This window comes from Emys orbicularis, chromosome 8 (genome assembly GCF_028017835.1).
Source record: "Emys orbicularis isolate rEmyOrb1 chromosome 8, rEmyOrb1.hap1, whole genome shotgun sequence".
In the NCBI taxonomy this organism is placed as follows: Eukaryota; Metazoa; Chordata; order Testudines; family Emydidae; genus Emys; species Emys orbicularis.
The window spans coordinates 6424782-6450998 of NC_088690.1; the positions used below are offsets into that span (position 1 = coordinate 6424782).

The following is a 26217-nucleotide window of genomic DNA, read 5'->3' on the forward strand; positions in this document are numbered from 1 at the left end:
AGGCTAGCCAGGAATGTGTGAGAGACACCAGGATGGAAGATCTGATCCTAGCCTTCCTGTGGCAATCCCGCGCTGGCCCTGCCTTCTGCATGTTGCTGGGAATGTCGTCATTTTTCACACCACATGAGGTTCTTTCCTGTTCACAAAATTCTTTTGGGTATCTATGAAGACGCTTTGTGCCTTGCAACTCATTGGGTGCCACCATGACATTAAAGAATAATTCTCTTTATTGTACCAGGAAAATATGTTCACAGGAGGAGATTTCGGATTGGGCAAATTCAACCAATTGGCTTCTTTGTTCATAAAGAGACATAAAAAGGAAAAGGTGATACCTCACCCCCAAACGGATGCCCAGCTTTGGCGATCAATAAATAACTAGCTCTTGAGGGAATGTGTGTAGAATATTTGAGCTTATTCGGCTATAAAAAAGGCTGTTACACTGCACAGTGATTAACAGAAATGCTATTACGCCAGGCCAGGACGAAGAAGAAGAGATGTCAGAGGTGACGTTATTTTAAACAAAGAGAAGGAAGGGGCTTCTGTACACGCAGGGCAGCATTGCAATCTTACAGCCTAGCCTGGAGCGGATTGTGATTCTGGAATAACAGGCTGGTTCCTGCTTCCCTCTTGCTTCATTTGGCAGGGGGGGATGGAGAGAAATCTGAACCAGACCTTTATTCCCCCTCTGCATTGTTTCAGGTTCTGAGCCATTGGTGATGCTGGGAGCAATTTTCATCTTCCGGGGCATGGGTGAATCCAGGTGCGATGATTCCCAGCTATAGAGCTGACCACAGCACAGGGATGCCAAGTTAGAATTGGAGAGGGGCGAAAAAGGATGGCATGAAATGGGTGATCCTCGAAGGCGGCTCTTACATTGGAGTAGTGATGACTTTCCCCTCATACTCAACGATATTTTCATAGGCGTGCTGGGTTTCTTTGGACCTGAAATGTTACAGGAAAGCCGTCAGTTACTGTTACGTTCACAGCATACATGCAGAGAAGTAAATAAAAACATAAATTGCTGGAAGGTTGCAATGTAACATGACTTCATTGCTTAGAATTCCAAATGATAACACACAAGAACCCAAAACCAGAGAGAGAGAAAACAGGCTGCTCCTAAAACAGACAGGGACAACTCACATCATCTTACTTGAGGCTGGATGGCTGCAGACTGACTGCTGCTAGACTCAGAATGCATGCTTCCCTATACAGCCCCCTAACCCACAAGAAACCCCCCTGAAATTTAAAGTGACAGCCTACAATTTTAACCGAGTTTTCAGTACAGCACATTTACCACGACTGTAAAGGAAGGATTTATGGTTAGGCTTTTAAGTCAATATTCCTTAGTCTGAATGGAGCTAGAAGAATGGCCCATGCTGTGTTGCAGTGAACTGGCTTGTGCCTATGTGAACCATTGTCCTCTACTGGTTGGAGTCAAAACTGCTCGACCGTGTGTAACTTTTGCTTTCATGGAAATTGTGAAATGAGTCCATGCTGCAATTTTTCCAGCAGCGGGAGCCGGTGGCTGCTCATAGAGGCCCCTCCCAGAGGGGGGTGGGGAGGTGGCAGCAGGTCCTATCAAAGGAGGGGGCCTGGTGGGCAGTGTCTCGTTCATGGCCAGGGATTCTGGCCACTGCTGCTCATTCCTGTCCGGCCACCACAGAGAGGGAAGCGGCACTGATTAGGAGCATTGGCCTAGCCCCGCAGAAGCACCCTTAGCACCAGCTGGCAAGGAGCAGAGGCATTGTTAACACCACCCCCCTCCCCCCATCAACCAGACCGGAAGCAGCAGTGGCAGCTTGGGATCCTGTCTGATAGTGAGGCACCACCCTTCCCCCAGCCTGCCCCTAACTCCACTATCTGGGACAGGACTGACAGCTTCCGCCTCCTCGCTGTTGGAAGAATCACAGCAGTTTGGGGAGAGGTAGGGGGGAGACTCGGCAGCCATGCACATCCCATGAAATTCAAACATTTGCCTGGGACACTACTGTGCATTAAAAATAAAAATAAAAAAATCTGTGATTTTTTTCAGGGTCATAACTATGTGTCATAGGGCCTGTACTGCTAACAGCTAATGCTCAAGTAGCAGCTTCTGGATGGTGGAACCCAGAATCAGGGCTTTCATACTAACCAGGGCAAATTCATAGTGAAAATGCCTCAGCTCGGCCTGCACTAATGTTACGCTGCTGCTGCCATCAATTCTGCCTTTTTAGTGGCGGGAATTGCCAAAATGAGTGTACTGAAGGCCCTGATCCTGCAAAGACTTATGCCCCTGCTTTATTTTATGCTTTCTTGGGACTCCTCATAGCGCGTACAGTTATGCAGGTGCATAAGCACTGCAGGATCAGGCCCTATCTTTGCTAATGTCAGCCAGCCCTAGAAAGCCTACACTGGCCAGAAACAAAAGTGAAACTGACCGGGCTGAAGAACCTGGCAGCATTAAGGGGGAACAAATCAGTTTGATTTTAAAAATCCTCTTTTGTTTTCATAAACTGTTATTAAGGACAAAGGGGAGACTCGTTCTGAGCGTTTAATGTTTGTCACCTGGCAATCTCCCTTGTTTTATGAGGGCAGATTTGGGCCCCTACACACATGTAGAGAGGGCTCAGGCCCCCCCAAATCGTTTGTAACTGGGCTGTAATAGGGGTGGTACCAGGGCCCTAAATTTTATCTCAACTGGCCTGCGCAGAGCCACCATAAGCAGCCCTGCCCTGTCCCCTCCCCCCAAGACTCAGCCTAGGAGGTGTCCTGGGGGCAGAGGGCAGGACTAGGGGCAGGTCTGGGCATGAGAGGAGGAGCTGCTTTAATTTACACTGGAGATTATTTTGGTCACCAGAGCCCCGATGCTGAATGGCCTAACGGTGATGTCAAACCATTTCTGCCCCCGTCCTGGCCTAGCACAGAATGGGATCCTCTTCGGATGAACTCGAAAGCTCTTGAATGCCTGGCTCACCTGAAATCAGCTGCTGTGATTGAATACCTCCCCTCGGTCCCGTTGGATACGACAGCCTCTTCCTTCGTGTCTCCTATGGTGACCACCGACTCCATATTTTCCCTAACAAAAGAAGCACATTTGAAAGAATTTACATAGAACCATGGCAGGACCGTTGGCTGCATTGTATTTGTGCCTCTTTGGCTGACACACAAGTGAGCAACAGACTTTCAGCTCAAACGATTTCACACTCTGTAAAGCTCAGGTATCATTTGAACAATAACCCGAAGCTTTCATATTGCTGAGCAAGCCATTGAGAGAGAGGAAAGGTGGGTGGGGCAATATCTGTGATTGGAACATGCTTTCGAGCTTCACAGAGCTCTTCCTCAGGTCTGGAGAAGGTAACCAGAGCATCCAAGCTAAACACAAGGTGGGACCGATCGTTAAGCACAAGGGGATCATAAGTTGTTGGAGAACTCTCACACTGGACTGTCATAATGTGCCTTCTGGCCTTAACAATCTGTGCGTGAACTCTATTCATAAGGTGATCAGTGAAGTTCTTTGTCCCACCAAGTTGTTTTTTGATTTTCACAGTATTGCCAACTCTCATGATTTTTTCATGAGTCACATGATAATTATTGGCTTCCTTAAAGCCCCAGTTCCTGGAGTCAAGTGGAGATGCGATGACTTCAGCCTTTGTTCTTGAAGAAAAAGTACTTTTCTAGCCCTCTTGGCTGTGGAAAAAGCTTACAAATATGACCCAAGTGCACCCTAAAGGTCTGCAGTGTGGGGCACGGGTCACTTGCTGGTGGATTCTCTGCACCTTGAAGTCTTTAAACCACGATTTGAGGACTTCAATAGCTCAGACATAGGTCAGGGGTTTGTTACAGGAGTGAGTGGATGAGATTCTGTGGCCTGCGTAGTGCAGGAGGTCAGACTAGAAGATCATAATGGTCCCTTCTGACCTTAAAGTCTATGAGTCTAAAAAGCAGAAGGCAAATAGAAAGAACACCAAATCTATTATTTTTACATCACCTCCTGATTAAGCCAATCTCATGATTTTTGAGGAGCCAGACTTGTGATTTTTGAACATTTGGGGTTCCTTTCGTGCTCCCCTAACAAGCAAACGAGTGAACCTCAAAAGGACCTGAGAGGCGGTTGGCTTAATATACACACACCAGACTATGACTGCTTGTCCAAGCTTCTAATAATAATCATCAGTTGTAGAGGGCCTTTCACCCACAGATCTCAAAGCACTTTACAAAGGAGGTCAGGATCCTTCTCTCTGTCATAGACAAGGGGACAACTGTGGCAGAGAAAGAGACAAGATGAGGACTAGAAGCCATATCTCCTGAGTGCTATGCTAAGGTATTAGCCCTCCTTGCCACCATCAGGCAACATGGCCCAGGGGACAGTGTTCTGGATTGGGAGTCAGGAACATCAGCTGGTGTGAACCGATAGCCCTCTGAAGTCAGCGGAGCTCTGATCAGATACACCAGCTGAGACGCCGCCCCTGGGCTCTATTCCCAACCCTGAAAGCACTTCACAAACAGTAACTTCTCAGCACCCCTGGGTTCTCATCCTTCTTTTCCAGAGGGGGAAACTGAGGCACCGAGCATCATTAAGGCCCAGATCCTCAAAGGTATTTCAGCATCTAACTTGTGACCTTGGCCTGTGTAATTTGCCCCAAAGCACAGAGAGAGTCTGTGATACAGCCAGGAACCGGTCGGCTAAACCAGGGTGAAGATTTCAGGATGAGAGGTTTTCTCACAAGTTGTTTAGTACTTTGTGTTTTTCATCAGGCTGGGACAATAACACCAGGATTGCCTCTCTCATGACATTTCACTTCTTCCTCTGCCAGCTGCAACCCAGAATTGCAAAGATGCTGGAGAATAAAGTGGTTTGATGTGGGAGTCATGATCCCAGATGACTGCTGGGGATCTCGACAGAGGTAAGTAGAGAATTCTTTCTCCCGGCTTCAAAACTACTCCACAGCAGCGACTCGAGGCAGGGGCATGGAACAGGGGAGGCGAGAGGGCTATGGCCCTCCCACTTTTTACCGGCCATAAGGGCAAAAAGCGATGGGAGGAGGAGGGCAGAGAAGAACGAGCAGGGGCGGGATCTTGGGGGAAGGGGCAGCATGGGGGCGGGGCTTCAGGGGGAAGGGGCAGTGCTTGGGATGGGGACACAGTTTGGGCACCAGTGGCCCCCCACTTTTAGGAAGCTTCTGCCACCCCTGACTCTAGTTACCCTGCGTGACCCTCAAAGCCTTCCTAGGGTTAGATGGTTCTTCACCAGCCCCTCGCCTCATGCCCCAGTCCCACTGCCAATCACCCATGCTGTATCCAGCTCAGTTCCTGGGATCTTACACATTCAGCTCTCCATTGCAGATCAGAGGACTGACCACTGGCTGGTCATTGATCCTCCAGGAAGTGCTGCAGCAGCTGCCACCAGCGAGCATTATGGGACAAGCGATCTTACCCTTGAAGGCACCAGGCTACTTGCTGCAGAGGTGGAGGTGGGACAGTTGGAACGAGAGAGAAGAGGGGGCTCAGGAGGTAGTTTCATGGCCTATCTTTACAAAAGAGAACAAGGAGGACCTGGGGAATTAAAGACCAATCAGCCTCATTTCAATACCTGGTTTGTAAGCACCTGGAGGATAACAGGGTTATAAGGAATAGTCAACACGGATTTGTCAAGAACAAATCATGCCAAACCAACTGAGTTTCCTTATTAGATAGGGTTACTGACCTAATGGGCGGGGGGAAGCAATAGATGTGATATACCTTGATTTTAGCATGGCTTTTGACACAGTTCGGCAAGACATTCTCATAAGCAAACTAGGGAAATGTGATCTAGATGAAATTACTAGAAGGTGGGTGCACAACTGGTTGAAAGGCCGTACTCAGAGAGTAGTTATCAATGGTTTGCTGTCAAATTGGGAGGGCGGATCTAGTGGGCCTGCGGGGGTCCAATACTAATCAATATTTTCATTAATGACGTGGATAATGGAGTGGAGAGAATGCTTCTAAAATGTGCAGATGACGCCAAGTGGGAGGGGTTGGAAGCACTTTGGAGGACAGGTTTAAAATTCAAAATGACCTTGACAAATTGGAGAATCGGTCTGAATTCAACAAGTTGAAATTCAGTAAAGACAAGTGCAAAGGACTTCACCCAGGAAGGAAAAATCAAGTGCACAACTACAAAATGGGGAATAACTGGCTAGGTGGCAGCGCTGCTGAAAAGGATCTGGGGGTTACAGTGGGTCACAAATTCAACGTGATCCAACAATGGGATGCAGCTGCAAAAAAGGCAAATATGATTCTGGGGTGTGTTAACAGGAGTGTCGTACATAAGACACAGAAGGTCATTGTCCTGCTGTACTCAGCACGGTGAGGCCCCAGCTGGAGTATTGTGTCCGATTCTTGGCACCACGCTTTAGAAAACATGTGCACAAACTGGATCGAGTCCAGAGGAGAGCAACAGAAATGATCAAAGGTTTAGATAACCTGACCTATGCGGAAAGGTTAAAAAAACTGGGCCTGTTTAGTTTGGAGAAAAGATTTGGGGGAATGGGGGACCTGATAACAGTCTTGCAATATGTTACGGGCTGTTATAAAAAGGACGGTGATCAATTGTTCTCCATGTCCACTGAAGGCAGGGCAAGAAGTAATGGGCTTAATCAACAGCAAGGGAGATTTAGGTTAGATCTTGGGGAAAACTCTCTAACTCTAAGGGTAGTTAAGCTTGGGAACAGGCTTCCAAGGGAAGTTGAGGAGTCCCCATCATTGGAAGTTTTTAAAAAGATATTGGCCAAACACCTGTCACAGATGGTCTGGATTTACTGGGTCCTGCCAGAGCGCAGGGGGCTGGACTTGCTAACTTCTCGAGGTCCCTTCCAGCCCTACACGTCTATGACACCATGGCTGATAGACCAGCGATTGATCCAGCGACCTCCAGAGCTAATAAGCACGTGCTCCTACAACTCGACCTTACTAGGGTGGTAACAGACTCATCGCCTCTGCGGACTGGGTACAGAGGAGGATCTGTAACATACACTTACCAGTAGGTTATACACTTACTGAATTGTTCACGTGCTTTGTCTATTTTCTGCAGCCAGAATGTTAATAACTACAGCTCAAAAAGTCCTTACTCAGGGACTTTGCCTGAATATAATCACTAAGGGTTGCAGGATTTTGTTCTGTGGGATTTCTGGTGAGTCAGTCATTCTTTAACTGCTCCTTCTGCCTAGGTAGCAAATCCGATATCCCTGCAGTTGGCCCTCCCTGCTGCACAGTGACATCAGTGCCAGGTTTGCAGCATTGGGTGAGACTAATTTGTCAGACCTTTGAATTGTTTTCTGCTGCTAACTGGTTTTTCCAGTCGGTCTCTGAATGGGCTGTTGCAAAATACTTTGCAATGTATTTTTATTTCAACAGTAGAAGAGACTCTGCCTCAGCTGGTGTCTTGGAGTCTGTGTGTGTGTGTGTGTGTGTGTGTGTGTGTGTGTGTGTGTGTGTGTCCCAAGCTGATGGTGTCTTGGAATCTACATCTGAGAAGGTGTGTTTGTGTGTGTGTGTCCGTGTCCCAAGCTGATGGTGTCTTGGAGTCTGCGTCTGAGAAGGTGTGTGTGTGTGTGTGTGTGTGTGTGTGTGTGTGTCCAGGTCCCAAGCTAATGGTGTCTTGGAGTCTGCGTCTGAGAAGGTGTTTGTGTGTGTGTGTGTGTGTCAGTGTCCCAAGCTGATGGTGTCTTGGAGTCTGCATCTGAGAAGGTGTTTGTGTGTGTGTGTGTGTGTGTGTGTGTGTGTCAGTGTCCCAAGCTGATGGTGTCTTGGAGTCTGCGTCTGAGAAGGGGTGTGTGTGTGTGTGTGTGTCAGTGTCCCAAGCTGATGGTGTCTTGGAGTCTGCATCTGAGAAGGTGTTTGTGTGTGTGTGTGTGTGTCAGTGTCCCAAGCTGATGGTGTCTTGGAGTCTGCATCTGAGAAGGGGTGTGTGTGTGTGTGTGTCAGTGTCCCAAGCTGATGGTGTCTTGGAGTCTGCGTCTGAGAAGGGGTGTGTGTGTGTGTGTGTGTGTGTGTTTGTGTGTGTGTCAGTGTCCCAAGCTGATGGTGGCAACTGGACGGGCTGTTCTTGGTCAGCTTATCATACAGGTAGACTTGAGCCAAAGACGTTCAGACCTGGAGCCAGATCCAGCACTGTGTCCTCCCCCAAGGCTCAGGGAGGTTTGGATCTACTGCGCTGGTTCCGGTCCGTTATACGTGCATGTCTCCGATTCCCTTCAGTGCTCGCTGGCGGGTGATGTCTGGGGCTTGCAAAGAAACGTCAAGGCAGAAACAGGCAGGGATTAAGCTGATAACTGCTCCCACAGTGACAGAACCGGGGCTGGAATGCTGCCAGGTTGCTAAGCCTCAACAGCGTCTTTTCTGATGAGAGGCCAAAGTAAGACAAAATGGGCTTCTAGCCTTCCCAACCTTCCTCCTAGCCGGATTCTAGCACTAGACAGGATAACGAGGAGCAATGTTTGAGCCAGAGATACCACCACGCTCCTAGGAAGAGGGGGTCAGATGTGACATGAGCAGTGCTGGCTCCACCACCAAACAGCTGTGCAGCTGGGCCACTTTCCTGACTCTTAGGGTATGTCTACACTACCGGCCGGATCGGTGGGCAGCGATCGATCCAGGAGGGATCGATTTATCGTGTCTAGTCTAGACGCGATAAATCGACCCCCGAGCGCTCTCCCGTCGACTCCTGTATCCAGCTCGGCGAGAGGCGCAGGCAGAGTCGACGGGGGAGCGGCAGCAGTCGACTCACCGCGGTGAAGACACCACAGTAAGTCGATCTAAGTACGTCAACTTCAGCTACGTTATTCACATAGCTGAAGTGGCGTAACTTAGATCGATTCCCTCCACCCCACTCCCAGTGTAGACCAGAGCTCACTAGACACCTTAGCTCAAGGGTAGCCCCTGTTCTGTGTTAAGGAAAGGAGAGCATGCCCAGAAGCTAGGAGGGTATGGGACCTGATCCTCAGATATCCTAAGACCCGTTTATGCCACTCTGGCAGTGTAAAGGGGATGTAAAGTGCCAGAAAGGGCCCCTTGAAAATGCCCCTGCACTAGGGGCTTCCTACTTTGTGTAGGTCTGCCCTGCTACAGGGTAGGGAGTGGATCAGGGATGTGGCCAGGTCACACTGTGCTACAGCTATTTTCTGCCTCTCAGGGCCCATGGGGGCACAGGAAAGCAGAGTCGAAGTTACAGCAGCCCTGAGGCAGCTCTAGCTTACACTGGAGCTGGACAGACCCCTGCAGGATCCCAACGGTGGTTTAAAGCCAGAGACCTTAATCCCCTCTTTCATAGACTCAGACTTCAAGGTCAAAAGGGACCATCGTGATCATCTAGTCTGACCTCCTGCACGTCACAGGCCACAAAACCACACCCACCCACTCCTGTAATAGACCCCTACCCTCCGGCTAAGTTAGTGAACTCCTCAACTCATGATTTAAAGACCACAAGTTACAGAGACTCCACCATGTATTCTAATTCACCCAGCAAGTGACCCAGGCCCCATGCTTCAGAGGATGGCGAAACCTCCCAGGTATCTTTCAACTCTGCCCCAAATACAGAAACGAAGTAACTGAGAACCAGGCCCATATTATCTACTGTATTTATCTCTTCATTCCACTTTTCTCGTTCTTCTCTGCCCCTTTTCTACCCCTCTCTGTTTAGCTTTCACTCACCCCGCTCGCTCGCTCTGCTCCCCATTTCACCATAGTTTTTCATTGGAATTTTTCTCTCTACTTCATTTCTCCCCTCCCCACAGCATCAGGAGCCCAGGACGGTCCTGGCTTGAGTCAAACTTTCAACCCTGGAAACCTTGGGTTTGACATGAGGCCAAGCAAGTTAACCCACCTCGAGGGTGGTGACCTCAGCAGCATTGCACAACCTGTCTATCTGGGGTCTGTGTTTAACACGTTAAATCTTAATATATTAAACCATCCATCAGAAATACATATATGGCCTCCACCAACGTATTAGCTGAGCAACTACCGGTCTTTAATGTCTTCATCCTCACAACACCCCTGGGAGGTACGGAAGGGCAAGTCTCCCTACTGCAGTGATGGGTTCATGGCCAGCTAGAACCCACGTTAGCCTGCCACGCTCTGTCTGTGTGGACCCTGCTGACCCACACTAACAGTCCATTAATGTGCTTTGATCTAGTCCCCTTTGAAACTGGACTAGATCAAAGCGCATTAAGGAATTCTTAGTGTGCATCAGCAGGTCCACATGGATGCAGCTGGCTAGTGCAGGGTAGATTCACACCCCTGTTGCAAAGTAAATATCCAGGGAGCAGGGCCGGCTCCAGGCACCAGCTTGGCAAGCAGGTGCTTGGGGCGGCTACTCCGGAGAGGGGCGGCAGGTCCAGCTATTCGGCGGCAATTCGGCAGACAGTCCCTCACTCCCACTCGGAGCGAAGGACCTTCCGCCGAATTGCCGCCGCAGATCGCGATTGCGGCTTTTTTTTTTTTTTTTTGGCTGCTTGGGGCGGCCAAAACCCTGGAGCCGGCCCTGCATGGGAGACAAGCCCTGAGGCCCAGATCTCAAAGGTAGTTGGGTATTTAACTCCCACTGAAATCAATGGGAGTTAGGCGTGTAAATACTTTGAGGATCTGGGCCTAACTGACTTGCCCAAGGCCACACAGGAAGTCTGTAGCAGAGCAGAGACTTCAACCCAGACCTTTCAAGTCTTACTGACCATCCTTCCTCTCTGGCCAGATCCCCAAAGTATGTCAATGATCATAACATCACTGATGTCCATGGGCCAGATTGTCAGCAGCTATAATTTTTGGTACCACTGTTTTAAGTCAATCAAACATGGCCCTCTGAGACATCTGGTTAGTCAGTCGTCCTTTTAACTGCCCTGTATCCCTTGGTGGCACCATGTAAGTGGTGAAACATGCATCATTTCAGCTGACCTTCCCTGATACCAAGAACAGCTGGGCCAAGGCAGCAGTGTCTGTTCTAAATGCCACCCGACTGAAGGGACTGGAGCGATGAACATTTCAGTCAGCTCAGGGTCTGGCACTTCAGCTCTTTCGCTTCCTGAGTTTGGAGCTTTAACGTCTCGGTAACAAGGCTTTGGGATTTTAAGGGGCATTTCTGGATTCTGGCCGGGACAGGAAGTGAAAGTGCCACCACAAGGCTATGGAGTTATACGGTATGACCATCGCCTTGTGCGGTGTTGCCCACAGTCCCTGTAAACCGATACCATTAAGAGGATCAGGAAAGATTCCCTGTTTTTTGTTCAGGGATCACATTGTGCCCCATGCGGATAAAACTCGAAACGCCCTGCGTTTGGAGCTGCTCTAGCGACAGTGAAGCCCAAGTCAAATGGAACGAGGAAAACCCACACTTACTCTTTTTCTTGACACCAATACTTATTGACTGCAAAAGCAATCGCCACCAGGGCTAGGAAAACGGCCACTGCAATAAGTCCCTGCATCCACGGCTGGAGATTTCCCCGGGCTGCGGAGAAAGGGAGGAGACATACGTTAGAGATATTTTTAGCTTCACCTGTTCTGTTTAGGTTCTTAAACTGCCTCCATTAATATAGACTCTCAGGGCTCCATCCTGCTGAGCTTTCTGGTCCCAAGCCAGCCACGCACTAAACCCATGCTGGAATTTAAGCACCTAAGAAAGCCCACTGAAGTCCCTGTAAGCACAAGTTTAAGTACCTTGCAGGACTGAGTCAGCGATTGTGATTGACAGCATGGGGTAGAGCTGGGGAAATGAACCCAGAGCTCTTGAGTCATAAGCTGGGTCTTGACCTCAAGGCCATCCTACTTTAGTAAGGATACGGGGGGGCTGGTTGGTCGGTGGTCTGAGCCTTGCAGATCCCAACAGGCAAAGAAACCGGATTAAAAATCCACACATACCCCAACAGCCCATCCATCCCCCACCACATCAATACCATCCCACGTCTCATGCAGACTAACGGGGACAGGACGGTCTTTAGCGTTGCACTGTGGGATGGACTTTGGCACTGACCACAGTGTTCCAAAGTAGAAGCCCCTTCCTTTGTCCTCGACAGTTGTACCAGGGGCCCGTCAGCTGAGCCAACCCTTCCCTCCTTTCCACTGGAGAGGGACCCAAACCAAAGCCTTGAGTCCAAATGCTCTCCAGTGTTGGGTAGTTAAAACTCTGGATCTAAGTTTTGCATCTCAGACCCATCTCTAATGTTCTATTTCCCCATGTACAACTAAAATAAGCCCCACGTATTTGGGAAAAGGACAGTCTTTTCATTATACATTTGTACAGCACCTAGCGCAGAGGTCCCATTCCCGGGTTGGGGCCTTTAGACATAACCACAGTACAAATAAATAATAGTAGCAATATAGTCCTCATTCAAAATGCCATTTGTTTCAGAGAGAGGAAAACAAGAAAGAAAACAAATATAAAGTCTCCCTGAGAAACAGAGAGAGAGACAGAGAGACAGAGAGAGCACAGGTTGGCTAACTCGGTAACATTCTGCATCTGATGGGAAAAACAAATTGGCAGCTGCCTCACAGCTGCTCCCTGCCTCAGTGGTTCAGGATGCAGCACACACTAAAAACATAACATCTCCTTTCAGTTAGGCAGCAGTGTACACCACATCTTGTTTCCTTCATATTGTGCCATTACTGCAGATTCAAGATACACTGCAGGTCACATTGTCTATTCTGTTTCTACTTCACATACTGTGCTCCCCCACCCCCACCACCAGAGTACTTGAGCAGCACCCTCATTCACCTTGAGAGGAAGGGTGGCCCAGTGACGAGGTGCTAACCTAAGACTTGTCAGACGTGTGTTTACGCCCTTGTTCTGCTGCTGGCTTCCTATGCAACCTTGGGAAAGTCCCTTACAGTTGGGTTTTTAAAGGTGCCTAAATGCCTTTAAAAATCAGCCCCTTTTTGTTCTGTGCCTGAGTTCCTCATCTGTAAAATGGGGATAACATCACAGCCCTGCCTCATAGTGGTGCTGTGTGAATAAACACGTTAAAGAGTTTGAGGTGGTCAGAAGCTGTCATAATGGGAACCATCTAAATCCCTTTGATAGATGGCTTACCTGATGTAGCTACAATGATCTCCATTTTACAGATGGAGAAAAGAACCATAGAGAGTCTAAGTGACTTGCCCAAGGCCACAAAGGAAGTCAGTACCAGAGGTATACAGAGCAAGGTACCGAACCCATGTCTCCAGAGTAGCACCTTAACTACTGGACCGTTCCACCTCTCTGCTATTAGGGTCAGAGCAATCCCACAGAGCTATTAGACAAAAACATAACTACTCTTGCTGAAAGGTTGCAACGTAACATGACCTTATTTCTCAGAACTCAAGATAACACACAAGAACCCAAAACCAGAGAGAGAAAAAACAGGCTGCTTCCTAAGGCAGCCAGGTACAGGTCACCCTACTGTGCTTTAAGATGGCTTTTTCCAGACTGGCTCGGAGAACACACTTCCCTACAGGGCCCTCTAGCTTGCGAACAGGCAATGGTGTCCTTAGCCTCTGCTTGCCAGAAGCTGGGAGTGAGCGCCAGGGGATGGATAACTTGCTGATTACCTGTTCTGTTCATTCCCTCTGGGGCACCTGGCACTGGCCACTGTCAGAAGACAGGATACTGGGCTAGATGGACCCTGGGTCTGACCCAGTAGGGCCATTTTTAAGTTCTTTTGAACATGAGCAGAACCCCTTTCCCCCTTAAGGTGATAACTTGCAAGTCCAACACAGTCCTCAATACACTATATCTACGGGGGTTTTTCAGAATCAATGTGTAGTCGGCAGGATGGTCTCTCTGGCTGTTGTGTGGATGTGCAGGGAAGGGGGTGCAGAGACCACCCTGTGCAGGGAGTAGGGACAATCCAAGTCCCTGGATTTGGGGGAATGCAGGGACTGTACCCTCCATATGTTCCCAAGGATGCACCTCGCCCCAATAGGATGGTGCGGTCTGTGCACCATTCCTATGCACTGAGGTGCTCCTTGATGGCCAATCACTTGCTGAGCTGCCCTTGGGGAAAATGTGACTCCACATTGCCCACTAAACAAGGCTGTGACTAAACCTGCTCTGTACCTGCACCTTTATCTTCGCAAGCCCACGCTGCTCCACCCAGCCCCTCTTTCCCGAAACGAAATCCTCCAACCGCCCGCTCACGCTGAGGAGTGCCATGTTTTCCTGACTCCGTAATCCGTCACTAATGATTATGATGTTGCAAAGCGGATTATGGTGGGTCCATTAGCATAACAAACCTGGCGAAGGAGGTGCCAGCATGTTCGGCGTGACACTCCGCTAGTTAGTGGCTGCTCGTTTGGAGTGTGATCACCTTCCAAGTTTTGGGGGAGGGACGGGGCTGGAGAGGGGCCAGTCGGCAGCAGAGGGAATCAGTTGCAAGCTGGGGCAATGCATTCAGGAGAATGCAGGGAAACAACAAAGACGACAACTCGATAAGTCAGAACAAAAGCGGATGTGGTTCTAATTCTCCCCACTCCTTTGCCAAGCCGCACAGAGTTTTCCTGAGTCTGCTAAGCCGTAGCGCTACTCTGGGGTGGGGAGCAGGGGAAGGGAGCATTAAAAGCTTCCATGTTAATAGCAAGGATGAACTTGGGGTTAAGTCTTGGGACTCAGGAGACCTGGCTTCAGTTCCTAGCTCTGCAACAGACTCCCTGTGTGTGTCACTTAAGCCCAGATGCTCCAAGTATTCAATAAATCCTATTAAAATCAATGGGGAGTTAGGTAGTCAGAACAGCCTGAGGGCAGGAGATGATGAAGAAGGCAGTGTCTAGATGGGACTCCAGGAGGAATGTAAGAAGGCAGAGGGCAATCCCCCAATGGAGTTTGGCTGGGACAGTCTGAAAAGATTAGACCCCCGGGGCCCACTCATGGTCCCCCTGAAGCCAATGGCAAAACTCCCACTGATTCCAATGGAGCCCAGCTCGGGACCTCCTTGCGTCCGTCGGGGCTGAATTAGCACCCTGCGACATCAGTGGAAAGATTCCCTTGGACTGGATTGAGAATGGATTGCGCTAAATACGACTCAACAGTGTAACACTGCTGCAAAAAAAAGCAATCATTCTGGGATGTATTAGCAGGAGTGTTGTAAGCAAGACACGAGAAGTCATTCTTCTGCTCTACTCCGCGCTGATTAGGCCTCAGCTGGAGTATTGTGTCCAGTTCTGGGTGCCACATTTCAGGAAAGATGGGGACAAATTGGAGAAAGTCCAGAGAAGAGTAACAAAAATGATTAAAAGTCTAGAAAACATGACCTAGGAGGGAAGATTGAAAAAATTGGGTTTGTTTATAGTCTGGAGAAGAGAAGACTGAGAGGGGACATGATAACAGTTTTCAAGTACATAAAAGGTTGTTACAAGGAGGAGGGAGAAGAATTGTTCTCCTTAACCTCTGAGGATAGGACAAGAAGCAATGGGTTTAAATTCCAGCAAGGGCGGTTTAGGTTGGACATTAGGAAAAACTTCCTGTCAGGGTGGTTGAGCACTGGAATAAATTGCCTAGGGAGGTGGTGGAATCTCCATCATTGGAGATTTAAGAGCAGGTTAGACAAACATCTGACAGGGATGGTCTAGATAATACTTAGTCCTGCCATGAGTGCAGGGGACTGGACTAGATGACCTCTCGAGGTCCCTTCCAGTCCTATGATTCTATGAAGGAAAGTGACCGTTTTTAAGCATTGGGAAGCAAACTAAAAATTGCTTCACTCCCGGGAGGAAAGAAGTTTATGTAAAAGGGAAAGACGCAAAGAATGCTGACGGATGGGTCCTGGCCCGGATGAACTTTAACAATGTTTTTCTAGAACTGGGCTGGCTGGTAAAATGTTTACCTTAGATTAGCAGCACAGCCTACGTTTCAACAATGGTCCCTAAAGGGCTCTCTCAGACAATGGTCTCTCTGTTTCTTTTCTAGTCCAGTTCAATAATCAGCGCCTAGGTAGGGACACCGTAAAGTGAGGTCAGCAGTCACATTAATAACTCCTGTTGATATGTATTTGGGCGAGGAGGCTGGGAACGTCGCTTGGAGGGCTGGGTGTGTGTGTGGGGGGGGGGGACTCTCAGGCTAATCAAGATCCCAGATGATCAGGACTTTGTCTTTCAACAGGAAATTGAAAGGGAAGCTGGTTAGAACAACAGTAAAATCCTACCCTACCTAGCATATAGGCAATGGGCCAAATTCAGGAGTGAGGTGCCTGGCGGTGGTAAGTTACACGTCAGGTGTCAATGGGTATTTACTGGCATCCAATAAGTGCATATAATGAGTGTAACTGATGCCAAATAAATCAAACTGTGGGGCGTGCCACACAACTACCATCAAACAACTACCATTTGCCTGCCCTTGGTAGCACTCAGCCAAGGGCCCCAGCTGCAAAGCATCCAATCCTACACTGGGTGGTGTTTGAATCCAGGGGGTTGGTTAGATATCTCTTAACTATTTACATACCCCCCATTACCATTATATCTGGGCACTTCACAGTCTTCAGGGTCCTTATCCTCACAGTGCCCCTGTGGGGGAGGGCAGTGCTGTTATCCCCGTTGTGCAGAGGGAAACTGAGGCACGGAGAGACTAAGTGACACAGGGATTCTGCAGCAGGGAAGGGAATTGAACCCACATCTCCCAAATCCCTAACCATCCTCCCTCCCCGGCTCAGGGCCCGGCTCTTTTTGTGGTTTTCGCGTACCTGCTCCCCGAAACGGCCAGGTATGCAGGACCCAGCTCAGTGTTTTCTTGGTCTGGTTTCATTTTGTCCCCGTTCTTTACAGGCTCTGATCACTTGAGAGGGCTGCTGCTCAGAGGAACTTCTCTGCCTGGTGGAGTGTATGTGGAAGTCAAGGCTCATCCTTCCCAGGCCTGCTGCCTGTTCCCACCCTGCTCGTTCTCCCATAACCCTTTCCTGTGAGCCCAATGCCCCTCCCGAAACCAAAAGTCTCCTTCACCCCCCCTCCCGATGTCCCACCAAAGTCGTCCGTCTGGCCTCAGACCCTGCTACAGCTGTCTTGTCAACTTTGAAAACCTGGTGGAAATGCTTCCGAGGGCTTCAGCCCAGAAGCCCAGCCAGTGGGCCAATTTCTCTTGCCGGCAGATAAGTTTTCCCTCCTGTGCGTCTCATTTATTCTGAAGGCTGTGATAGCCACAGCCCCTCTGAGAAATGAGGCGGTGTAGCACGTGCTTCCAGATCAAGATGGGATTCACTCCAGCGTCACTGGAGGGAATGTGCCAACACGAGCATGCGATAAGGGCAAAAATGCAAAGCCATAGACAGCAGAAATCCAGATACAATCAAGCAAGTGTCACTACTGAGCATTCAGTTGCTGCTGTTTCCTACAGCATCTGATGCTTCTGTTGCAAGTTATTAGGGAATATGGCTTCTAAGACAGCTTCTAAATTTGCACCGTGAGCCCCTAGCAGGGTTTAAACCCAGCACCTTCAACTCAGACCACTACTACTTCAAGTACCACTGTTAGATCTGTCCTTTTATCCTCTATGCAGCCCCCAGGGCCGGCTCCAGGCACCAGCATTCCAAGCAGGTGCTTGGGACGGCAATCTGCAAGGGGCGGCAGTCTGTGTGTTTTTGCCGCCCCGAGCAGCGCGCCGAATTGCTGCCGCAGACGGCAGGGGCAGTCCGGGTGCCGTTAGGGCGGCACGCGCGTTTCCGCGGCAGCGGCAAATCGGCGGCAGCTTCTATGTTCAGCTGCCCACAGCGGCAATTCGGCGGCTTCAGTCTTCCGGCTGAAGACAAAAGCTGCCGCCGAATTGCCGCCGCCACGGAAACGCACGTGCCGCCCTAACGGCACATGGACTGCCCCCGCTGTCCACGGTGGCAATTCGGCGCGCTGCTTGGGGCGGCAAAAACAGTAGAGCCGGCCTCACAGCCCCCTCAGTCTGAGGAAACAGACACGGTAGGAGTGGCCCATGAAAGCTTATGCCCAAATAAATGTGTTAGTCTCCAAGGTGCCACAAGTACTCCTGTTCTTTTTAACTCTAGGAGCACGCTCTGTGTGCACCCAGAATTTGGGAGCATGCAAAATCACCCACGGTTGCTTGTTGAAGCCCTGTGATTACTTACACATCTCATCACCTGATCAGCACCCACAGCTGCAATGTGCACATGCAAAAGCAGGGATTTGCCTGGGCAAAACTGCCGGCACAACTGTAAAGGCTGGGTTGAAAAACATGGCTCCTTGAGTCTGCATTTGAACTTCACCTAAGCAGCCCCCTTGGGAGCTACTTATTGCTTTGCTGATCTTCTTGACAGAAAAAAAAATAAATGCACATCTCGAGCATAAGTAAGCCCCGTCCAACAGCCCTTCCGGCTGTTTGAAAGGGCTTTCCATAAGAAGAGACATAAGATCAGTTCAAAACTCCAGCCCTGAAACTCTCTCCCAAATGCTGGGAAAGTTTGGCTCCAGATTTCAATCTAGATCCCCCTTTCACAGCTCCGCCTGTAAATGGGGCAAATGAGCCTGTGTGTCAGCTGCTGTGATTCATGGTTTGCCATCTGCTTATGTGTTCAGGTGTGAAATCCCCTCCTTAGCAGGAGGGACACAGTGTCATTAGCGATATTGCACAAGGACAAATAGGTTTCCCGGGTTACAAGATCTCTTGAGTGCATTAATCACCCCTTGCTCCTTAAGGCTTTTAATACCGCACATGATTTGCATGTGGGTGTGTGGCAGGGCTGGGAGAAGCAGGAAAGGACACTGCATGCCTCTGGAGTTGAAACACCTGTGTCCCTGCGGATTTGCTGTAAAACAAGGAGGTGAATCTTTCCGCAGTTCCCACGGTGGTGCTGGGGAGCTCTTACAAAGAAAGAGCTGTAAACAAAACACAGGGATGGAGCTACACGTATATACCCCAGCTCAAGATCTGGCCCAGGAAGTGTGAGCAAAGACGTCACGGTCTAGATCCTCAGCTGGTGTAAATATATGTAGCTCCTTGGACTCCGGTAGGACTCTGACAATTTACTCCAGCCAAGCATCTGGCCCATATAATGACAAAACTAATGTCTCTTTATTAGCAGCTGTAAATGTGCCTTGCATACGCCCGTATATATAAAGCAGAGTCATCTACAACTGGCTATGAACTAGACTCAGTGTTGTCAACTCTCTTGATTGTACCGTGAGTCTTGCCATATTTGGTGTTTTCTTTAAGCCCCAGCTCCTGGAATCCTGTGATTATAGGAGACTCTCTGTTCTTGTTTTAAAAAAAATAGTAAGTTTTTAGACCTCATGTTTGTGGAGAAAATTATGAAGCGAGTGCAACCCTAAATGCTCAGTAAATAGAAGGCAAATATAAAGACCCTGAAATGTATAATTCTTTTTAAAATCTCATGATTTTTTTAGCCAAGCTCATGATTATGGGAGGATCTGATTTAGGATTTTTGAATGCCCAGGACTGGCAGAACTGTAAATTTAACAACCAAACAGAACAATCCCAGCAGTACAAGAGGCAAAAGCATCCAGCCCTAACTTAGCACAAGGCTGTAAGTTGAGGACAGTCTGTTCTGTATGCTAAAAGACTGATGGCCAAAAATCACAAAAGAAACGTAAACGCTTGCCTAACTTTCAACAGCAGACTGGTCCCACTGATGCAATGGGATTACTCATGTGTTCAAAGATTTGCTGAAGCAGGATCCGGGAACACAAGAGCAGCCTCATTGATTTTCACAGAGGCATGTAACTAGAGTAGGATTTGGCCCCATTGCTGGCATTTCCCTATAGGTCGTAAACAAGAGGGCTTAACTCCTTGCCCTCAGTCCCACCCATGGGGTTGGGCAGGTCTAGCTGTGGCAGAGTTTAGTCCTAGGAATGTGTCATCATCCCGAATAATCCTGAAGCCTGGACTGCTTCATTTCCTTCTCTGGTTCCTCCTCAGCTGTCATCTCTGTTGGATTCCTTTTATTGATGTGTTGGTTTTTTCCTGGTCGGTGGGTCAGCATTAGTGGTATTAGATGTGACACAGAGAAGTGATGTTCACATCCAGATCCAGATGAGGCTTAGGCCAGTGTTAGCAAATTTGGGTTCAGATTCAGCCGTGCTGAAATTTGGCAAGTTGTTTTCATGACATTTCAGCCCCAAAGACTGAAATTTCATCAATTCATCTCTTCCCAAGAGGTTTCCACTCTCTTGGGCCCGGATCTTGCTCCAAGAGCTGTTGTCACAAGATTTCAGCAGCATCCAAACCTGACCAGGAAAATGGGCCCTCTATGGTTTTGAATCCAGGTGCTGGAGGGTTATCTGAACAGAACATTCATAAGAGCTTGGATTCGGGGCTCCTGTCTGGACCCATCTCCAAGTGTTTTATTGTTTAAAAAGGCAAACCAAATGAAACAGAAATAGCAAAGAACACATCCTCTAACTCACATGTGAGCCCTTGAACATAGCCCAAAATACATCGACTCCTGCAAGCCCCCAAGAGCATACATTGACAGGTGTAGGAGCCATCACATATGTATCGGATAGACACAAGTCAGCAAAATTGCATGTAAACTCAACTCACCACAAAAACAGGGTGAACCTGACCAGCATTGACTGGGATGAGATGTGCCCCTTACCCTATCCAAATTCACACACTACTCCCCTCTCCCCACAAGTGTGTCATGTCCCCTTTCCTTGTCACTTCAGGTTTTCCATATTTCTGCTTTGACTTGTGTAATGGCACATTTAGTTCCCTACATGCCCCAGCATCCTTTGCATCAAAGGAGATGGCGCGAAAGTCAGCGCAGGGCCAGGAAGGTACCAGCAGCACATGGACAAGGCAGGGACTGGAGAGCAAGTGGAGACAAGAGGGAAGGGGTGATTGGTGGTTGATGAGTGGCCATTCTAATCCCAGTTTGTCAGGCAGAGTGCCTTAGCACTGTCCCCCTGGATGGGTCTGAGTTGGAACCGAATAAAGAGCAAATTACATTTGGGCAGCAGGACCAGGGCCGGCTCCAGGCACCAGCTGAGCAAGCTGGTGCTTGGGGCGGCAGATTGTTGGAGGCAGCATTCTGCCCAATCCTAGGGCGGCACGGTCGCTTTTTTTTGTTTGTTTGTTCTTGTTCCGCTCCGGCCGCCCTGTAGGGGGCGGCGGCGCGGAGAACCAGAGCGCCCTGCAGGGCAGTCCTCTTCCTTCCCTCCCCGCCAACCGGAGCAGAGCCCTCGCGGCAGGCGGCAGGAGGCGGCGCAGCGGGAGGGGCCTGGCAGCGCCCCTGCTGTAGCCCTGGCCGCCCCCTTCTCTCTCTCTCCCGCCCGCTCCCTCCCCCCCCCCCCCCCAGCCGGTCCCCCTGCACCCGCGCTCCGGCCGCGCTGCAGGGGTTTTTTTGCTTTGCCGTTATGGCCGCCCCGTGTTTTTTTTGCTTGGGGCAGCCAAAAAGCCAGAGCCAGCCCAGAGCAGGACCAAGTTTCCTGAAGTTTCAAAACACCCCGGTTACCCTGGCACAACTCCATACGGACACGGATTTTCTTTTGTGTCCTTCCAATTTTTAATTATTTTAATCATTAGCCCTCTGATGCAGATTCTCTTGTCAGCCTTCTGATTACAGGCCCAAATGCTCTAAGCTGGATGCAACCATTGTGCCCACAAAAATGCGCATACACACATTTGCACCTGCAAATTGGGGGGGAGGGGAAAGGGGGACTGCCAATGCAAATAGCCCTTGCACATGCTGTTACCTGCTTTGCACATATCAATGCCCATATGGGCACATTCCCCAGAATCCATCCAATGTGTAAGGGTGCATCTTTCTGGGGTGCTTTGAAAATGTGGCTGTGAGCTTTGGCCATAGCTGAAAAGTCGTATAGGTCCCTAAGTCCAGAAGAACGTCATTAAAATGTCATTAAAACATCATCAACACGCTCTTTGACTTAGTGGTGCAGGATTGGACCCTAATTCAGTCGGATAACTGGGAGGTCCATGGCAGTTAAATTCTGAGAATAAGCAAGTAAGCAAACAAATACATTAGAAACAATAAAGGATGGAGCAACGCAAGGTGTGGTGTGTGTGTGTGTGTGCGTGCAGGGCAGGGGTTCAAGAACACTGAAAAGATAAAAGATTAACTTTAATTATTCATTAGAACACTTTATAATACTATTAAATGCCCTGTCGTACTTAATAAAAATGATGTCACAATAGCAGGAGGCCTGTCTGCCATTAAGTCTTTTCTGAAAAGTGGGTGAAGCCATCTATTTGGGGGAGATTTTTTTGGCAAGCATGATCAAAATTGAACAACATGAGAATTAGGGAGATCTCACTGCATGAGCAATGGTTCTCAACCAGGGGTACACACACCCCTGGGGGGTATGCAGAGGTCTTCCAGGGGGTACATCAACTCATCTAGATATTTGCCTAGTTTTACAACAGGCTACATAAAAAGCACTAGTGAAGTCAGTACAAACTAAAATCTCATACAGACCATGACTTGTTCATACTGCTCTATATACGATACATTGAAATGTAAGTACAATATTTATATTCCAGTGGATTTATTTTATAATTATATGGTAAAAATGAGAAAGTCAGCAATTTTTCAGTAATAGTGCGCTGTGACACTTTATATTTTTATGTCTGATTTTGTAAGCAAGCAAAAATAACAGGAGTACTTGTGGCACCTTAGAGACTAACAAATTTATTAGAGCATAAGCTTTCGTGGGCTACAACCCACTTCTTCGGATGCATATAGAGTGAAACATCGTACGAGTTTTTTCATGAAGTTGATGGATTTCCACTCCATACGGCTAAATGCAGTGCCTTTAAGTGGGTTGTAGCCCACGAAAGCTTATGCTCTAATAAATTTGTTAGTCTCTAAGGTGCCACAAGTACTCCTGTTATTTTTGCGGATACAGACTAACACGGCTGCTACTCTGAAACCTGTAAGCAAGCAGTTTTTAAGTGAGGTGAAACTTGGGAGTACGGAAGACAAATCAGACTCCAGAAAGGGGTATAGTAGTCTGGAAAGGTTGAGAGCCACTGTCCTAGAGTAACTAGAAAGATAAAAACCTAGCGCTATATCCTCACTGCAAAAAAAAAAGCGTCTCTTTATATCCAGTGAGCTATCTCTATGAAAAATCCTAGTGGAGATAAGGCACAGGCAGTTTACCTCAATGAAGTTAAACCCCAGATTGGAGGTGTATAATGTTGCGCTCAGAGAGCTACCACAAGGTAAAAAACTACCTGTGTCTTTCTTGTCTCCACTAGATTTCACAGCAAGACAGCGAACATGCTTTTTTTTTTTTTTTTGCAGAGAAGACAAAGCTTCAGATGAAATGCTTTGTTTTCAAACTCTCGGCAAGTCATTTGTGACGCAGACAGAGCATCTCGTAAAGTGCATTGAAGTCCTATCTCCTTCACCTGGTTAAAAAGAAAGTGCCTGTAGTTGCTGCTTAGGTAAAGAGTAACCCCTTCATGGATCGGCTTTCAAGACTCCCCCAGTTCAACCCCGAAAAGTATGAAATCACACTTACTTTGCTGGCAATTCACTGGCTCCAGAACCATTAAAAGGCATACGGCAGCAACCTGGAGAGCCTGCATGACTGCAGAGTAGTTGGTTTTGTTGCTCAGTGCGGGGGGCTCTTTGCTTTGTGAGAGAAACAGTGAGCCCTGCTCCTTCTCAGAAGCTGTTGAGAGAGCTGAATGTGAAATCTGAACACCCAGAGCACACTTAAGCGCGGCTGCCTCCCATGGAAATGAGTTTGGTAAATTATCAGTGACATTAATAAGTGGCTAAATATGGAGGAGGTACAGAAGGAATTTACATACCTGCTTCCTCTTTGGGCCAGGTGAATAAGTAACGTCTACGATTGTTTGGGAGTTTGCAGACATGTGGTTTGAATAATTGGCAGTTACCGTAGAGCCTAAAGGAATTTCAGAGGAGACAATGAACCATGTTTGTTTATTTACTTACAGTGGGGATTTGGGGGAACCGATACTAAGATCAACACATTCTTTCTTGAAAGGAGCACCCTGGTGTAGCATAGTTACATGATACCAGATAATGCAACAGCACCATAGTCAGAGAATCAAATCAAATGAAAGCCCCCAAAATACAGCATTTGTAAAACTAAGCCTTCAAACTCTGACTGGTAGAAATAGTTGCATGGATAATAATATACTCTAGTGGCTAGTGGGATATGCCATTGCCCTATGGAGGCACATTTTGGGTGCTGTTGGAAGACAAACAATATGTAAAGACAAGGTGAAACTGACTACAAACAAAACTGAAATTGACCTGTCTGGTGTCATTGTCTTGGCTGAGAAAAAGGAAAATAATAAACCCAAAGTAAACAAGCAGCATAAAGTAAATGAGATTCTTTCATTTTCAGTTATCTAAGATGTTATTAATAACATAGGAAAGGAAATTTGTGATTTGAAAATAGCTGTCTATGAGCCAGATGCATTATTGACAACCCTAATCATTCAAAACTCATGTCACCCCCTCCCCCCAATCATGAGATTGTCCTAAAACTTGTAAGATTCTAAAAACAATAAATTTGTGGTTTTTTTACTTGAGCGTTGACATTTTCAACGTTTATGCCCCCATAAGGGCTAGAAACTTTCTTTTTTAAAAAGCAAAAGCTGAGATTTTCCTAGAACCTCCTGACTCCAGGAACTGGGGCGTTAAGAAAAACACCAACTATCATGAGGCTCATGATAAAATCACGAGATGTGGCAACACAGCAGATGGTGTCCCCTCAAAACCAAGCCTTCAGAAAGTTTTGTCTGAGTTTGCCACACCCTCAGAAGAGCTAACCTCAATTCCTTACTCTGCCACAGCCTCCCTGGGTGACCTTGGGTGAGTCCCTTCATCTCTTCGTGGCTCAGGTCCCCATCTGCAAAATGGGAATACCAATATTTTGTTTCTCCCAGCCTTTACCCATCTTGTCCATTTAAACTGCAAACTCTTAAGGCTTACTGTGTGTTTTCAGAGTACCTAGCACAATGGGGCTTACCCCGTTAGCCCTTCTAGCACTACTGTGAGACAAATAATAAAGAATGGTGGAATACTTGGATAGTGAAGAAGTAAAAATGAAAGTTAGTTTTGACTCTTTTATGAGCTTTACCTCGGTTACTGACCGCATTCAAAACGTATTGCTGGCCTTGGTTTGCTATTTTTAGGCTTGTCAGAATTCAAATTTTTGTAATATATAATTTTGATGGATATCAACTTTGATTTGTAAGCGTTTTTTTAGATTTTTTTAGTGATGTAATTTTCCCAGTTGTGCAAAATTATGGGGCTGGGGGGGAGACACTTATTTAATGACAGTAGATGATGAGATTCAAAAAGTTAAAGTTATATAAACCGTTAAAACACAAATTGTCAGCAGTGCTTGGCAAAATACGCCAAGTGAATATCCTTAAATCAACAAGTCATACCTGTTTTTGCTATTCATTCGCTAGTGTATTTGTAACAAGCCTCATTCTAAAGTCTAACTCACTGGATTTTGACTCTAAGTTCCTAAGTAGCATTTTTATTACTTTGCCTATCTATGCATTTTGATTATCATCGATGGAACTATTTTTCACCCGTTTGGGTGTGTTTGGTGAAATCAACGTTTACCGCCATTTACTGATAAAAATTGAATCCTTCCAAGCCTAGTTATTTTCCAGTTTTACTCACCAGTTCACCTCTAAGTAGAATTCACTGTAATAAATGTCCAAAGTGGAGACATTTATCACAAGACCAAAGGTCCTGGAGGAACCAGCAGTATGATATTCCATCCTACTGGCTACATGTAGAAGCTTGTATCTCTGAGATGGCTGGCGTCCGCTTAAGCCACAGGCTATCAAAATATTGATTTGTGAACATTCTATCTCAGTGCTCACGAAAAAGGTCCGAGTATCCCCAAGCAATTTTATCCACTTGCATAGGAAAATGGAAAATGTCAGTCAGGGTCAGAGACGAGGTCCATCCAGTCCAGAATCATGTTTCCGACAGTGGCCAGTACCAGATCCTTCAAAGGAAGATAAAAGAGACCCTGCAGCAAGCAGAAGTGGGATAATCTCCTCCCATGACCATCTCATCCTATCCCCTCATATTTAGAGATTGGCTTAAACCTGGATGCACGAGGGTCTATATTCCTACCAAAAGGTTTGTAAGCTATAATATTATAACTGCAATGTTATAATAATTGCACAGCATCAGCTACCATCTCAGAGATGATGATTCACAAATATTCTCCATACCTGACCTGTCTCCTACCAGCCAGTCCTGCATCTTTCTCATACACCATCTGTCACGTACTTCATTCTCCCACCAGCTCAGACTTAACACA

General features: G+C 47.7%; 1 protein-coding gene across 1 annotated transcript; it reads right to left on the reverse strand.

The window, feature by feature from the left end:
* Window positions 1-209: 209 nt before the first annotated feature.
* Window positions 210-23583, reverse strand: PDZK1IP1 (PDZK1 interacting protein 1). Its single transcript, XM_065409830.1, has 4 exons — window positions 23410-23583; window positions 11344-11452; window positions 2954-3055; window positions 210-942 (listed from the first exon to the last, which is right to left on the reverse strand). Exons 1-4 carry the CDS (start codon window positions 23474-23476, stop codon window positions 870-872), a joined length of 351 nt encoding a protein of 116 aa, XP_065265902.1. The 5' UTR covers window positions 23477-23583; the 3' UTR covers window positions 210-869.
* Between the last annotated feature and the right edge of the window lie 2634 nt (window positions 23584-26217).